At 42.0% G+C, this 14,784-nt stretch overlaps 2 protein-coding genes across 3 annotated transcripts in view; both read right to left on the reverse strand.

The window, feature by feature from the left end:
* Window positions 1-5,214, reverse strand: part of LOC139559568 (uncharacterized) — a 30,825-nt gene extending 25,611 nt beyond the window's left edge. The window contains exons 1-2 of the mRNA XM_071375673.1: window positions 4,921-5,214; window positions 796-2,012 (exon numbers count right to left, since the gene is read on the reverse strand). Coding sequence (XP_071231774.1) covers window positions 796-1,917 — 1,122 coding nt within the window. The 5' untranslated portion in view covers window positions 1,918-2,012; window positions 4,921-5,214. The remainder of the gene's footprint in view (window positions 1-795; window positions 2,013-4,920) is intronic.
* A 3,311-nt stretch (window positions 5,215-8,525) lies between these two features.
* The window catches only part of LOC139559653 (small conductance calcium-activated potassium channel protein 2-like), a 53,751-nt gene continuing 47,492 nt past the window's right edge, over window positions 8,526-14,784 (reverse strand). For both annotated transcript variants that reach the window (XM_071375835.1, XM_071375836.1), the window contains exon 9: window positions 8,526-12,295. In XM_071375835.1, the coding sequence (XP_071231936.1) occupies window positions 11,981-12,295 (315 nt within the window). In that variant the 3' untranslated portion in view covers window positions 8,526-11,980. The remainder of the gene's footprint in view (window positions 12,296-14,784) is intronic.

The following is a 14,784-nucleotide window of genomic DNA, read 5'->3' on the forward strand; positions in this document are numbered from 1 at the left end:
AGGTGAAGCTGGTTGAGAGAATGCCAAGAGTGTGCAAAGCTGTCATCAAGGCAAAGCTGTCATCAAGGAAAAGGGTGGCTACTTTGAAGAATCTAAAATCTAAAATATATTTAGGTTACTACATGATTCCATATGTGTTATTTTATAGTTTTGATGTCTTCACTATTATTCTACAATGTAGAAAATAGTAAAAATAAAGAAAAACCCTTGAATGAGTAGGTGTGTCCAAACTTTTGACTGGTACTGTATATATTTAACTGTATTGTTCAACTTTATCAATCATATGTATTTCGTCTTCCTACAGAGATGAAACACATATGGTAGAGAATCATAATTTTCCTATATGTTGTCTTCAATTGAAAAACTAAGCTTATTTGGCTACATTGGCTACTCCTCCTGCTGTTGTTTTGAGATCTATGTCGTTTTTTTACTCATTCCTCTAAGAACTGCTTGATCTGACACCATTCCCAAAACAACTTCCAGATGGCAATTTCTTTTATAATTCTTTTTTATTTAACAAAGCAAGTCAGTTAATTATGAACAAATTCTTATTTACAATGACTGCCTACCCCGGCAAAACCCTAAAAAGGACGACGCTGGGGCAATTGTGCGCCGCCCTATGGAACTCTCAATCACGGATGGTTGTGATACAGCCTGGAATCGAACCAGGGTATGTAGTGACACCTCTAGCACTGAGATGCAGTGCCTTAAACCAATGTGCCTCTCAAGAGTGCCCATTCTATTGCCCATTCTATTGCCAATGGGCAATAGAAATGCCATTAGTCAACCACCTACCTGATTCTCAAAGAACTCCATCTCCCTGCGGGTGGCCTCATGCCTCCACATTTTCAGACACACCAGGAAGCTGATGAGGTACATCAGCATGTTGATGAAGATGAAAGCCGTGCCAGCCATCTGTCCTCCGTCAACCCGACACAGGCTGGACATTATGGGGTTAATGCCAATGGTCATGTAACACAACCCCCCACGTTTGAGGTCATTCAGGTACACGATACCAGCCGCCATGTAGAGGAGGAACAGGGCGACGTTGATGATGCCTTCTGTGAGCGGCCACCAGGGGGAGTCCAGAAGAATAGTACGGTAGTACATGGTCAGCCCTATCACCAGTAGGAGAATGGTTACAATCCACGTCACCCCAACCACCGCCATCACGAATGGAGTCATGGGTCCATTATAGGAGTACCCCGACGTGCCATGACTATTGTTATACAGTCCATAGGCGTTCGACCACTCACTGTCCTTATAGATGTAGGCACAGACACAGGCAAGGACCATACCCCCAAAGAGAAGTTCAAACCCAGCCAGGAGTCTCAATAACCCAGGCCAGGATTTCATATAGGAGTACTTAAGTTTGTAGACTTCCACCTTCTCCGCATAGTACTCAGCTGGATGGATACTGGTCAACTCTGATTCATCTGGAAGATAATGTAGTTGGTCATTGTCTATGGGACTGTCCCTCAACAAGGGCCTACGGGAACTCTTGCTGGAGGTCCCCAGTGAGTCCTGAGTGTCCCAGTACCTCCTCTCTATTATTGGGCTGACAGGTGGACTCACCCTGGTGCCATTGGGCACAATCTTGACCCCATTGGAGCTCAGATCAGAGTCTGCATCACCTTTCCCCAATTTGTGGAGAATACTGCCCCATGATTGGGGGAGGAGGGTTCTCAACCTGCCCTTTAGAGCCCCCTCGTCCCCACCATCACCCACTCCTTGTACATGTGGAGGAGTGATGGATGAGTGGGCAGTGGAGTTTGCATCATGTGAAAGGTTATCCTCAAAGGTTCTCTGAGGTGTTAGCTCTGCTTGGCCATTGTTCGAGGAGATCCTCTTCGAAGAGGAGTTCCCATCCACACTCTCAGGGTCTCCGCTCTTGAATATCTTACTCCAGTTTTTCATGCTATGGGCTGATATACAGTAAGTGGGCTTATTTAATCATTGAGGATAGAAGAAAGATGAAGAAAGTTTAAGTTCATTTTCTTGTCGTAGAGGAACTGTGTGAATCAAAAAGGAACAAAAAACAAAACAGGCTTAGGCCTACTGTAATAGGGATTTAGCATTTTTGAATATGTATGCTGTGTATTTTTTCACTTGTAATAATTGTTGATATTAACTAACATTTTGACCAATTAATCCTATATTTACATTTTCATTTTAATCCTTTTGTAGATGCTCTTGTCCAGAGCGATTTACAGTTAGTGCATTCATCTTAAGATAGCTAGGTGAGACAACCACCTATCAAAGTCATAGTCAGTACATTTTTCCTCAAAGTAGCTATCAGCAAAGCAGTGCGACACTCTTCGAAAAAAAGGTGCTATCTAGAACCTAAAATAGTTATTCAGGTGTCCCCATAGTCCAAGTCGATATTCATGGCCTAAGAAGGAATTCCCCTCGACCACGACCAAAAAAATGGGGGAAACAAACATTATTTCCCATTGACGGCTATTGTAAAAGAGCCAACTTCGTTGTAATGTTTTTGTTTTACAGAAATAACAAAACATGCCGAAAAGCTGCTGTGTTGTTCAAAGTAAAACCAGGTCAAAAATATCGACCTACGGTTCGCAACGCTCCCACATAGGGAAATAGATATTGCGAGAAGAGCCCTGTGGCTTCAGGCTATTCGGCGTGGTAAATGTGGGGACCCGGTGTCCAAGTAGGCTACACGTAGCTGTGTGTGGAAAACATTTCATCACAGGTAAGACATTTAACTTGTTTAGTACAGTCTGTTTGTAACTCCACTCATTAGTTGCAACTGTATACAGTGGTGGGAAAAGTACTCAATTGTCATATTTGAGTAAAAGTAAAGTTACCTTAATAGAAAATTACTCAAGTAAAAGTCACCCAGTAAAATACTACTTGCTGTAAGTAAAGTAAAATATATACTTAAGTTTCAAAAGTAAATGTAATTGCTAAAATATATTTAAGTATCAAAAGTAAAATTAAAATCATTTAAAATTCCTTATATTAAGCAAACCAGAAGACACAATTTTAGTTTTTATTTATGGCTAACCAGGTGCACACTCCAACACTCAGACATCATTTACAAACTAAGCATTTGTGTTTAGTGAGTCTGCCAGATCAGAGGCAGTAGAGATGACCAGGGATGTTCTCTTGATAAGTGTATGAGTTGGACAATTTTCCTGTACTGCTAAGCATTTAAAATGTAACGAGTACTTTTGGGTGTCAGGGAAAATGTATGGAGTAAAAAGTACACTATTGTCACGTTCCTGACCTATTGTTCCTTTTTCTTTTATTTATTTAGTTGGTCAGGGCGTGAGTTGGGGTGGGTTGTTTTTGTGTGTTTTGTCTAGTCTATGGGGTGTTGTATGTGTATGGGGTACAGTAGAGTTGTCTAGTTATGTCTATGGCTGCCTGGATTGGTTCACAATCAGAGACAGCTGTCATTCATTGTCTCTGATTGGGAGCCATATTTAAGGCAGCCATAGGCAGTAGGCTTGTGTGGGTAGTTGTCTATGTATGTTCTATGTTGCATGTGTGCACTTAGTTCAGTTTAGCTTCACGATCGTTTGTTTTGTTCATTTTGTAAGTGGTTGTTTTTTCCTTCATTAAAGAAGATGTATTTTTCACGCGCTGCGCCTTGGTCCTCTCTCTCTCCCTTTGACGATCGTGACAACTATTTTCTTTAAGAATGTAGAGAAGCAAAAGTATAAAATATATATAAATAGTAAAGTAAAATACAGATACCCCAAAAAAGTATTACTTTAAATCATTTTTGCTTGGCTGTGTAGTCCATTTGTTTGTGTTGTTGGTCTTGGCTAGTTTAATGTTCCAGTCGGTAGATAGTTATCACTCACGTGGCTGCTAGCACCATCATGAAAAGGGTCATGAGGGAAGCCCTACAAGATTTCGTTTTTTTTAAGAGAACACTTGAGAACAGGCAATGTTGAAAAGTAATCTTTAGATGTACTTTTCTTAAACGTAGCTTTGTAATTGACTAAAACAAGCAGACAACAAGAAAATAGTGCCTGAAAAAGGTCAAGTTTTTGCTGTGAGCCAATGGGGTAACCTAGGTAACCACAGCTTGTTTTCCCCACAGGCAGGCGGGGCTGCAACATTCTATTTAATACTAACTGGGACTATAGGAGAACCCTTTGAAGAACCCTTTTTGGTTCCAGGTAGAACCCTTTTGAGTTCTATGTACAACCCCTTACAAAGAGGGCTCTACAAAGACCCCAAAAGAGCTCTACCTGGAACCAAAAAGGGTTCTACTATGGGGCCAACCGAAGAACCCTTTTGAACCCTTTGCTTAAAGTGTAGAAAAAAGTGTGAGTGAGAGAGTGTTAGTGCAAGAAAATGGGTGTTAATAGTTTTTTATCTCTTATTTTTCCCTATATGACATCATTTTCTACTCACCCCCCTTTATTATAATGATGTGGCACAGATATGTTACTATAGGTCAGCTAAAAATAGAGCTCCACAAGAATGTTTGATCTTGAGAAAGAAAATTACTGTGGCGGAATGTTTATGAAACACTTTTTTTCTTTACAGCACATACAATAGCCTCTCCCTCACAGGAGTCTGAGGAAAACTCATTTATCACATTGTGCAGTCAATGTCAGAAACAGTTCAGGTTCTCAGCGGGAGCATGCTGTTTCCAGCTCCTCGCTTCCAACTCAAGAAAGGAGAAAACAAAATTGCTTTCTGGTTTAAACCGTGCATTTCTAAATTTCTACCTGCTACAACTCACAAGACAAAAGAGGCTTAAAACGTACCTTTGGCTCACAATAAACTGACACGTAGGCTTAACGTCTACACAAATTATCAAACTATAACTTCAAATAAAGTCCTAATTAAATCCCGCTATGATTTTCTTTACATGGAAAGTTAGTTTTATATGTGATGTGGAAGTTAGAAACTTCCTTTAAAATGTAGGCAGCTTACCTTGTTGTTGCTATGGACAAGTTCCACACTGAGTAGCACAACTGTGATGCAGAAACTGTGATGCAGAAACTGTTCTCAAAATGATGTGATGCAGAAACTGTTCTCAAAATGGCTGCCCCTCCAGCAGGCCCAGCCAGCTCCTCTCAGGTGACTCTGTGTTATCGCAGGCGGTCGAGCTGAGAGGGAAGCAGAGCTTAAATATGAAACCTGAACAGCCCTTGTGTTGGTGCTGCCGGGTGGCTGGCACCGCTAGGCTAATCTCTGTGGGAGAACGGCTATAAATATTTACATCCAAAACCTAGATAGTGACAACTCTGAGAGAACACTGCTCAAACTTCTCTGACGCTCAGTGTATTTGACCTCGGCAGGTATTTTGAATATGTTTTGGAAGAGAATAGTATTTGACCTCAACACGTGTTTTGAATGTGTTTTGGAAGAGAATAGTAATTTACCTCAACAGGTGTTTTGAATGTGTTTTGGAAGAGAATAGTAATTTACCTCAACAGGTGTTTTGAATGTGTTTTGGAAGAGAATAGTAATTTACCTCAACAGGTGTTTTGAATGTGTTTTGGAAAAGAAAATACTTCCCTATTAAAGAATTATGTTTATTCTGAAAAAGGTTATCTCCTGTAATACCAAATCTATTCTGTGAATTCATCAGGGGCATCTCTCCAGTTTGATATCAATCCTACCCTATTAATCATATTACAACCACTATCTAAGATCTGCAAAATAGCTTATCCCATTATCTATAATTCAATTATATTCTCATAACCATAAACATAGCCTAAGTCTGGCACTAGAGGCCAGCATACTCCAGTTATTAGGCTTCTCTCTCTCTCTCACACTCTCTCTCTCCCTTTCTTTCTCCACTCTCTCCATTTCTCATTCCCACTCTTATCCCCAATTGCACAGAGAGCACAACCCCAGCAGCGATGTTCTTGCCTCTCATGACCGTGTTTTCTCAGTCATGTGTAAAAAGGCTTTGGGCCTGATTCCTCCCCACCTGCTTTGGGCCTGATTCCTCCCCACCTGCTTTGGGCATGGATAACAGGGCTGTCTTTACTGACTCTCAGCTTCGTCAGGTTCAGTGGAACGATGCAGGCCCTGAATCAAACCGGCAGCTAGTAACACCTCACCTGTAGTGAGGTGTTTCCCTCCAGGGTTAGAATGATCTAGGAGCTGCTGACACTGAGCTAACTAGAGCTCACTTCCCTGCATTGATATAGAGCTGCTATAGAGTGTAAGGTATGACATTGGTGCCTTATGCTTGTCTCTTTGTGTGCATTTTCTTCAGAATCTGCCACGACTGTAACATTAGTCAAAACAATGGCCAGCGCTACCTGTATTGACTTGATGCAGCCATCGAGCCATCAGTCAATCAATTTGACTCAATCTTACACCACTCACAGAGGTTCATGTTACATTCCACACCATTTCCGTGTGAAATAAGATTTCAAAACCTAATGATATCAAGATATCATTCTTGTCTTCTCTCAACTTTGCACTTAGAGCAATTCAATTCTGTGGAACTCACTAACATTCCAACTGGCACTATCATGAGTGTGGGTAGGAGAGTGCACTGTGCAATGACATTGTTTAATCATCCAGCTAGCTTTTCCTCCACAGTCAACAGTATTGTACATGTGTGCACATTGATATGGGGAGAAACCTCAAGGCCTCAAGGACATCTGAAGTGTGTACTGTACAATATTCCTCTATTCAGCTGCTGTTGTGTTGATGTTGTGTTCTTGTGGAAGGTGAAGGCCACTTATTCAGTTGAGAACAATGTCCAGAGCACTGCAGATAGAAATGTAACATAGATAGAGAATGAACAGAAGGGAACTCTTTTCCGCACGACAGACGATCTGATCTGTTTAATACATTACGTTTCTTCGTTACAAATATTGTTTTTATTCTAAGTGAATTTCCTGTTTATTAAATGTCATTTATTGGTTTCGGTGACTTTGATCACTGAATAGAGGTTGATGTATTATGGGATGTCAGAGTGTTGCCGAGTGATGTCAGTGTTCGGTATTACCGTAGATGGACATGTTCTGAAAACCAATTTGCAAAATTGAAAACATTTTATGCGAGGCTTTCTGAACGAGAAGTGAGATATGATCCTAGATCTGAATTTATAGCCTTGGTTGAAGTGGTCGTGTGAGATGGAGGACATGTTCAACACACACACATAGGCACACACTGCTTCACGGATCAGGTCCTGACGCATGGTGCCTGAATGGGCGTCTCTCTCTTCACAGCTAAATTAAGCAGAGAAGCCATGGCAGCCTGCCACAGACAGACAAGCTAATTTGTAACATTTCATCCTGTTTCCCTCAGACCTTCTCCGGGTGAGCAGGATGATGGATGCAGAAATTGGAGATGCTCACTCCAAGAAACATCTCCACAGAAAGCCCCTATACTCCTCCCTCTTCTCCTCACCACTGTCCATCGAAAAAAAGACTGAAAATGTGGATCAATTCCTATCCTCTTTGATATCCCCAAGTGTGTGCCCAACCACATTAGCCGAAAGTGATTGGAGCAGCATTAGCATATTGCAGCTGGTAGTAACCTTCGGGGCAGACAGGGAGAGGCAGTGGGAACATCATTGAATAAATGCCTCCCTCTGCCAGCGCTGACGTCCCATAGGGACCTTTTCACACTCCATGTTCTCGGTGAGGGTTACATCATACAGAGGGGTGACACTTATTGGAAAAGAAGCGTGTCATCATTTCTCCCATCGGCCACTCTGTATAATTAGCGTCGAAGGATCATTTTATACATGTTGACATAAATAGCCTCGTTAAGCCGGGCCCGTACATTAATGGGTGTGGCCCCGTAGCCTTGCATTTGTGACGACAGCACATAGTTAACCTTGGAACCGGGCCTAAGATGTCGGATGTCCCCCGGAACACTGTGTTTATGTTTCTATCAATAAGGACTTTGTGATCATGTTTTAGGACGTTCCCTTCCACAGTGTTTATTTACGGGAGTAGCGCAAGTTGTCTGTGGCTTACACGGGACCATTCTGTCTCTCTGTCGGCACTTGGCACAGTATGTTCCAGTTTCTCTGCTCCTGGAGGCTCCCCTCAAAAACAAAATTGCTCACGAAAAGTTGTGGAAACTGTAAAATATTGTAGTAGGATTTACAGAGGTTCCTAATAAAAAAGAAATCGAAGTAAAAAAACAACAACAAAAGTGACATAAATCTAAATGCAAATCGTCAAGCCATCCAAAAGGTTTTGCTCCATCGTCATTTTTGCACAGAACCATGCAAGGGACAGGGTTGGTTTCTCAGTTTGGTCATTATCGTGTGCCAGTCGCCGTCTCCCAGCAAACTTCAAGACATGCCATTACTACTCAGAACTGATGCCAAAATCACACTCAGTTACATTTACCACATGAAATTGTGTTATGATCCCTTATTCTATCTATACAGTCAAAAAGGAATCTGAGGTACTGTATGTAGGCTCTACTGTAGGTGTGGTTGCAGAGGAAGTGAGGGTGATCAGTTACACCTACTTGTTTAACCTAGAGGTATTTACAGTACTTAAAGTCAAAATATTAGTTATCCCATTGATGACAAAAAATGGAGAGCGAAATCCTAGCTGAAGATAGTATTTAATGACCAGATGTTCGTTCTCCTCTTTTTGGTACAACTGTCACCTGCAAAAGAAATAACAACACATACAGAGAACATACCATCACCGAATGCCAGCCATTAAAATTGGTTTATTCCGCTACTACAAATGCATTCTGTGGCAGTGTACACATAACAATGGTATACATTACTTAGTTTTCATCCTGTTATATCTAGTCTAAACACAATCAGATGCCAGCTTTGCCTGTTCTTTTAGATAGAAGTAAGAATGATTGTATTCAGATTATTTTCCTCACCAGATATTATCAGCATATTGATATGAATTTCTCTCTCTCTCTCTTTGAAAAATTGTGGCATTTTTGGCAAGGACTATTTTCAGAAAACGAGGACTCTATTTTGCTGTAACAGCTATTGGAATGATGTTTGGGCAGTTAACGTTTAGAAAAACCCTGGGGCATGTCATAAAGAAATATGATGTCTACAACTGAAATTCTCTATCATAATGTGAAATACAGAGAGCAATACCCTCTCTATACATTACTTTTCTATTTATATTTCTGTAATGTCCTGAAAGTTGCGCCTCGCTGCATCTGCCCCTTCGTTATTACATTTGTCCCATTTGTTCTGTGACATCCACAATGAGGTCATATTCACGGGACACCCACTCTTGCTGCTTCTAAACCCCATGGGGCAAAACGGACATCTGTCAGTAAATGAGGTATGGCTCTAATCTCTTTCTCTCTCTTTCTCTCGCTCTCTCTCTCTTTCTTTGCTTCCTCTCTACCAGCTGAAGTACCTCTACTCTCTGGAGAGGACATTCAAGCACCTGTGATGTCTGTTTACTGGTGCTATATTAAGTATCATGCACTAAATGCAATCTGAAGAGGGACAAGGGGGTTCCCCCATCTTTTGACCAAATTTTCCTACCATCAAAATGGTTGTTGGAACAAAAATATAGTAAAACATATAATTGGGTATGGAGCTTTTGTTTTTGGTGATGACAGATGAAGGAGTTAAATCTCAAACATATGAAGAGGTTAACGCTGGTATGCCTGGAACAGGTGAGAGCACAATCAAGTAACCCTCCAATCAACTCAAAGGTGTAAAAGCTGATTTTAAAGAGAGACTATAAGCAGTGGCGGACTTGCCAGGTGGACTGGTCCATTTTTAGCACAATGGGCCTGTCCAACTTCGTTTTTTGTGCAAAATGACAATTATCTGGCTTATAATGGGGGCCTCAAGGGCCGTTGTGTTAGAAATGGCAGAGACGATTTCTGGTCCCAGTCCGCCCCTGACTATACAGTAATAGAGTGATATCCCTCAGTTGGAGTGGATGGTTAGTGTGTAGAGGGGCAGTGAAGAGACATGCTTGATTAAGTCCCTTTCACAGCAAGCTGAACATGTTATTAAACCAAGAGCTCTCTCTCTGGACAGCCTGACCATTAGTGGATGCTTACAGGTACAGACTTGGTCGACTGTTTGGTGGACGACAGACTACAACATGTCTAACTGACTTTCTGATAAGGTTTGTTCTCCTTACTAAAGTCATATCGTAATGCTGTGTTTTCTTGATTGATAACGTTCACTTATTATTTTTTAAATGGGAGATCCATTACCCTTTTGAAGGAGGTCGAGGTAATAAGTCATTTGGACACCTTGTGGTACTGTGAACTAATTTACTGTCTCTAGCCATCCAAGTAGCTAAGTACTTTATTTGTATTCTTTCAGGATTTTTTTTTTCATAGAGATTTTTCTTCACGCCAATTTCAGACAGGGAATGCATTTGTTATACTGTAACACATTACTGCAACTCTCTAGATTTTCAACTCTAGAAATCCTAGGTTCCCCCCCAAAAAAGAAATCGAAGTAACAACAACAAAAGTAACATAAATCTAAATGCAAATCGTCAAGCCATCCAAAAGGTTTTGCTCCATCGTCATTTTTGCACAGAACCATGCAAGGGACAGGGTTGGTTTCTCAGTTTGGTCGGTATTGTGTGCCGGTCACCGTTTCACAGCAGACTTCAAGCCATGCCATTATCTGAATACCTGTGGAAGCTCTGATTTGTACACTCTTAGGAAAAAAAGGTGCTATCTAGAACCTAAAAGGGTTCTTCGGCTGTCCCCATAGAAGAACCCTTTGATAAACCCTTTTTGGTTCCAGGTAGAACCCTTTTGGATTTTATGTAGAACCCTTTCCACAGAGGGTTCTACATGGAACCCAAAAGGGTTCTACCTGGGAGCAAAAAGGGTTATCCAATGGGGACAGCTGTAGAACCCTTTTGAAACCCTTTTTTGTAAGAGTATATTGAAAAGGTAGACTACATTTCATAGTTTTGTGTGAGTATGAGTGCGCAGCATCGAGCTGGAAGTGAACTCTCTCCCTCAAACACATTCTCTCTTTTTTTCTCTCTCTCACTCTCTCTCTTTCTGACCTATTCCGTTAGCATAAGTTTAAAAAAAAACGTTTTCAAAACATTAAGAGATATTGTGTAATGGAGGCAATGTTATGCATTACATTAAGACAATTTCTATGAGTTTTTGAAGAGGAATGTATCTGAAAAAGGAATGCAATGCTTGTATTCAGTGTTAACATCGTAAAAAACTTGCTCTGAAATTAGTAATTAAATAACCCTCTACTATTTGTACATTCAGGCACTGAAAAATCACATGTCAATATGTAACTAAAAAAGATAGTCGCTCTCAGCTTTCCCTTGGTAAGAACAAGGAAACGGAAACTTCGAAATTGGCATTCGTGTACATTTTCCTACTCAGTAGTAATGTCATGTGCATTCCCCTTGCTCTCCTTTTGTGTGACCCCCCCCCCCCCCCCTCACCTTAAGTGCGATTCAACAATGAACTGACGTCAGAGCTTTCAGAGGCCCTCTTAAACCGTCACCTTGGCTTACGGGGAAAAACCATGACACCTGTCTTGTAAAAGGGAAGTCCACCAGTTTGAAGTGTCTCTCCGTGTGGACAAAGGTGTCATCTAACCTTCTCAGACCCCGTAGACTGATCTGACCAGGCCAGGCAAGTCCAGGCAGACCCTCCACGGACGGACAACCCCCCCCCCCCCCCACTCCTCACTGGGTTAAGGACGCTCCGGTGTGATAGCCAGCTCTCACCCCAGCAACCCTGAACTCAGTCAGTTTAACTATACAAGGGCTTTTACAAAAAAAGCTAACTTGAACAGCCATACAATGGCTAAAACATAAACCATATCTCTACTTGTCTCGGTTTAAGTCGTTTAGGTTATTGTTTAGTGGATGTGTCAAAGTTTTTAATGGTTTGCATTGGAGCAGTTTCTAGTTCAGTCCCACGCTGGAAGTTCAGTCATAATGGTGTTGGTTTTTGGATGTGACGTAGAGGGGGGCTTAGGGGGGTTAGGGGAATGTTATGGGTCGTCATCGGGGGTAGTGCGGTTTAGGGTCGTTTTGGGCGGTTCCGAGGGCGGGGGCTAGCCGCTGTCAGAGGAGGTGTGCGGTGCCGTTGAGGGCGAGCGACGCCGGCGGGCTGTGGAGGTCCAGGAACGCTCGGAACGCTCGGAACGTTCCGAGCGCTCTGAGCCCAGTGAGGTGGGCCGGAAGCGGTGCAGGAAGCCGTCCAGGAATTCCTGCTGCTGCTGGTTTATGGCTTGGGAGATGAGGCAGGGCAGAGCCTGTAGGCTGCCCGTCACCGAGTCCAGCTTTTCCTCCAGCATGCCGATCCGCTTGTCCAGTTCCTCGCTACGCTCCTGCAGCTCCGACACCAGGTCATACATCACATTCTGGGTCTGCAGGAGGAGGAGGAGAGAGACGAGGTGATGGATCTATTATGGTATATGCTAAATGTATTTATTGTGTATATGAAATGTAGTCGTTTGACACTTGCCATAAATTGCTCTCAAAGCATATGCATGTCAATTCTGTATGGTATCATTATCACTATATGATGCATATTAGACTGGTAGCTTTGAACTCACATCAGTTGCAAATGACCCCTTAAGAGGTAATAATAATGAACAAAGTAATAAATAAATAAATCATGCTAGACTAAACAACTAACTGGAATCAGAATCTATGGATGTCAATATGAGAGTTGACAGGAAGAGAACTATCTGGGTTAGAATGGGTAGCAACTAGGGAAAAAACTAATTGGTAGGGATCTTTTCTTATCAATATCACCACAGCTTTTGAACACTCAATAAATTAAACTGTATTTTTTGTTTTTTATACTGGGAGGTGATTATGCAACATTATTATACAGCATAACACAGCAATACAAGTAAAGTAATACACAGTAATACACAAAAATGACAAACGGCAACATAAATAATGTAGTTATGATTATTTATTTAATATTAGCAGCAGATTTTCCAGAGGGAAGCGAAAAACCATAAACCCATTTAAGCCAATATGGATATGATAAAAAATTATGTTGGATGCTAACCGCCGATAAACTCCACAGAAGAAGAGGCTGGGGTGACAATGCCGGTAGCTCCCTAGGGACAATGGTAGACAGTGTCCTTCACCCCCCCACCCCCGACTGTCGGCACTGTTTCCGCAGTTCTGTTAATGACAGTGAAGGCAGGTGTTCTGGCAAGTGTTAGAGAAGGACACTGGGTGCTAGCTAGCTAGTTAGCTAGCCAATTAGGACTCCGGTAGTCAGCAGGCGGGATGGGTAGCTAGCTAACACACCGGTAGACCGTGTACTTCGCCCCCGCCTGTTGCCCCACTGTGTGCTAGCTAGTTAGCTAGCTAGGGGGACTCTGTTACACAGCAGGTGGGAGGTGGGGGCAACACCGGTAGCTAGCTAGTTAGGACACCGGTAGACAGTGTGCTTCGCCCCCGAAAAACTCAGCTAATAATTTTGTTTCCCTTTTCTTTTGACCCACATTTTAAGTCGAATAGACAATCAAGGGAAATCCAGAATATCAAAAGTGTCACACACGGGGGGAGATGTTCCTGCAGATGCTCACATGCTCACAACGCCCTGAATTGCGAGCCGTATTAACACACTATTGTCAAGACGTGCGCAGTAATACACACACCACAGTCCCTGGCCATTGCCACTCAATGATGCTCTTTTAAGAGCCACCTAACACTGTGCGTGCGTGGCCCGGGACCTTCAGATCCCATGGCGGTGACGTTAACGCTTATTCTACGAACCCTGTCATGAACACATTATCTTAACACTATTTAAATGGACAGTCTGGTGATGACAGGAAGTCAGTACTGATTGAACATTTATTTGTCTTGCTTGGTTAAAAAAATTATCTAAAACAGTTGATGTGTTGAAAACAGTCACATAGCTAACCAAGTTAACAAGCATGGCATTTTCTTTGGCCTGCCCAAAGGTCATGCAAGCAAGCAATTACAGTATGTTAGTGTTGTTTAACTTGGCTGCACCCGCACCCCCTGGCTACTTTTTACATGGATGGCGACTTCAGGTTTTTGGGAATACATTGAAAAGTAACTTGACACTGTGTTAGTCAGTCTGCGCAAATTTGGATTATAATGACAATAAAGAAAATTGCATTGACAGAGGAGGGAGTGTACTGAATAAAGGCATAAGGTAAGGGCTGTAACGTTAGCTAGCTGAGCAAGCCAGGTTGACTGGTGTATGGAGTAACGTTAGCTAACGTTAACATTAGATGAGTAATAACGTAAACTCACCCCATTCCGTACAAATGTGCGTGACCGTGACATTCAAACGAGGCTACAAAGAAAACTAATGGGACTGTAGCGACTGTGTTGACTTCAAAATCGGGGGTGTCAACTAGGTTTCTATTCAAGCGTTGATCGACATGGTAATGGCTCTATAGTATTGGAGAAAAGTTTTAAAAAACTGACCCTCCGTTACATCTTGACATGTCATTGACTTGTCGTAACGTACAGCTGGCATAAAGCAACTATTTCTGTCTTACAATCTCTCTCCACCAGGTGTAGCACTCTGGTGGAGGTGTAGCACTCTGGTTTTTAAACGATGGTCTCTCATCGTTTAAAAACAAGAAATGAACAGTGACAGGGGTAAGGGGGATACCTAGTAATTTTTTTCGTCATCATTGCATGCGATCATCATTCTCAAAGCCGCTGTTTACTTCTAAGATCACTTTAGCACCGCCCTAAAAACCCGGTTCAAATTCGACACAAAACTTCAAATAGGTATATAATGACACATTATATAAACTCTTTATAGTGTTTTATTTACATTTTAGAGGCGATAAGGTGATAAGTTGGACAGATCAAGTGAAAAAAGCAATTTTCCCACACGACATCTGTC

The sequence above is a fragment of the Salvelinus alpinus genome, chromosome 30 (genome assembly GCF_045679555.1).
Source record: "Salvelinus alpinus chromosome 30, SLU_Salpinus.1, whole genome shotgun sequence".
Taxonomy (NCBI): Eukaryota; Metazoa; Chordata; class Actinopteri; order Salmoniformes; family Salmonidae; genus Salvelinus; species Salvelinus alpinus.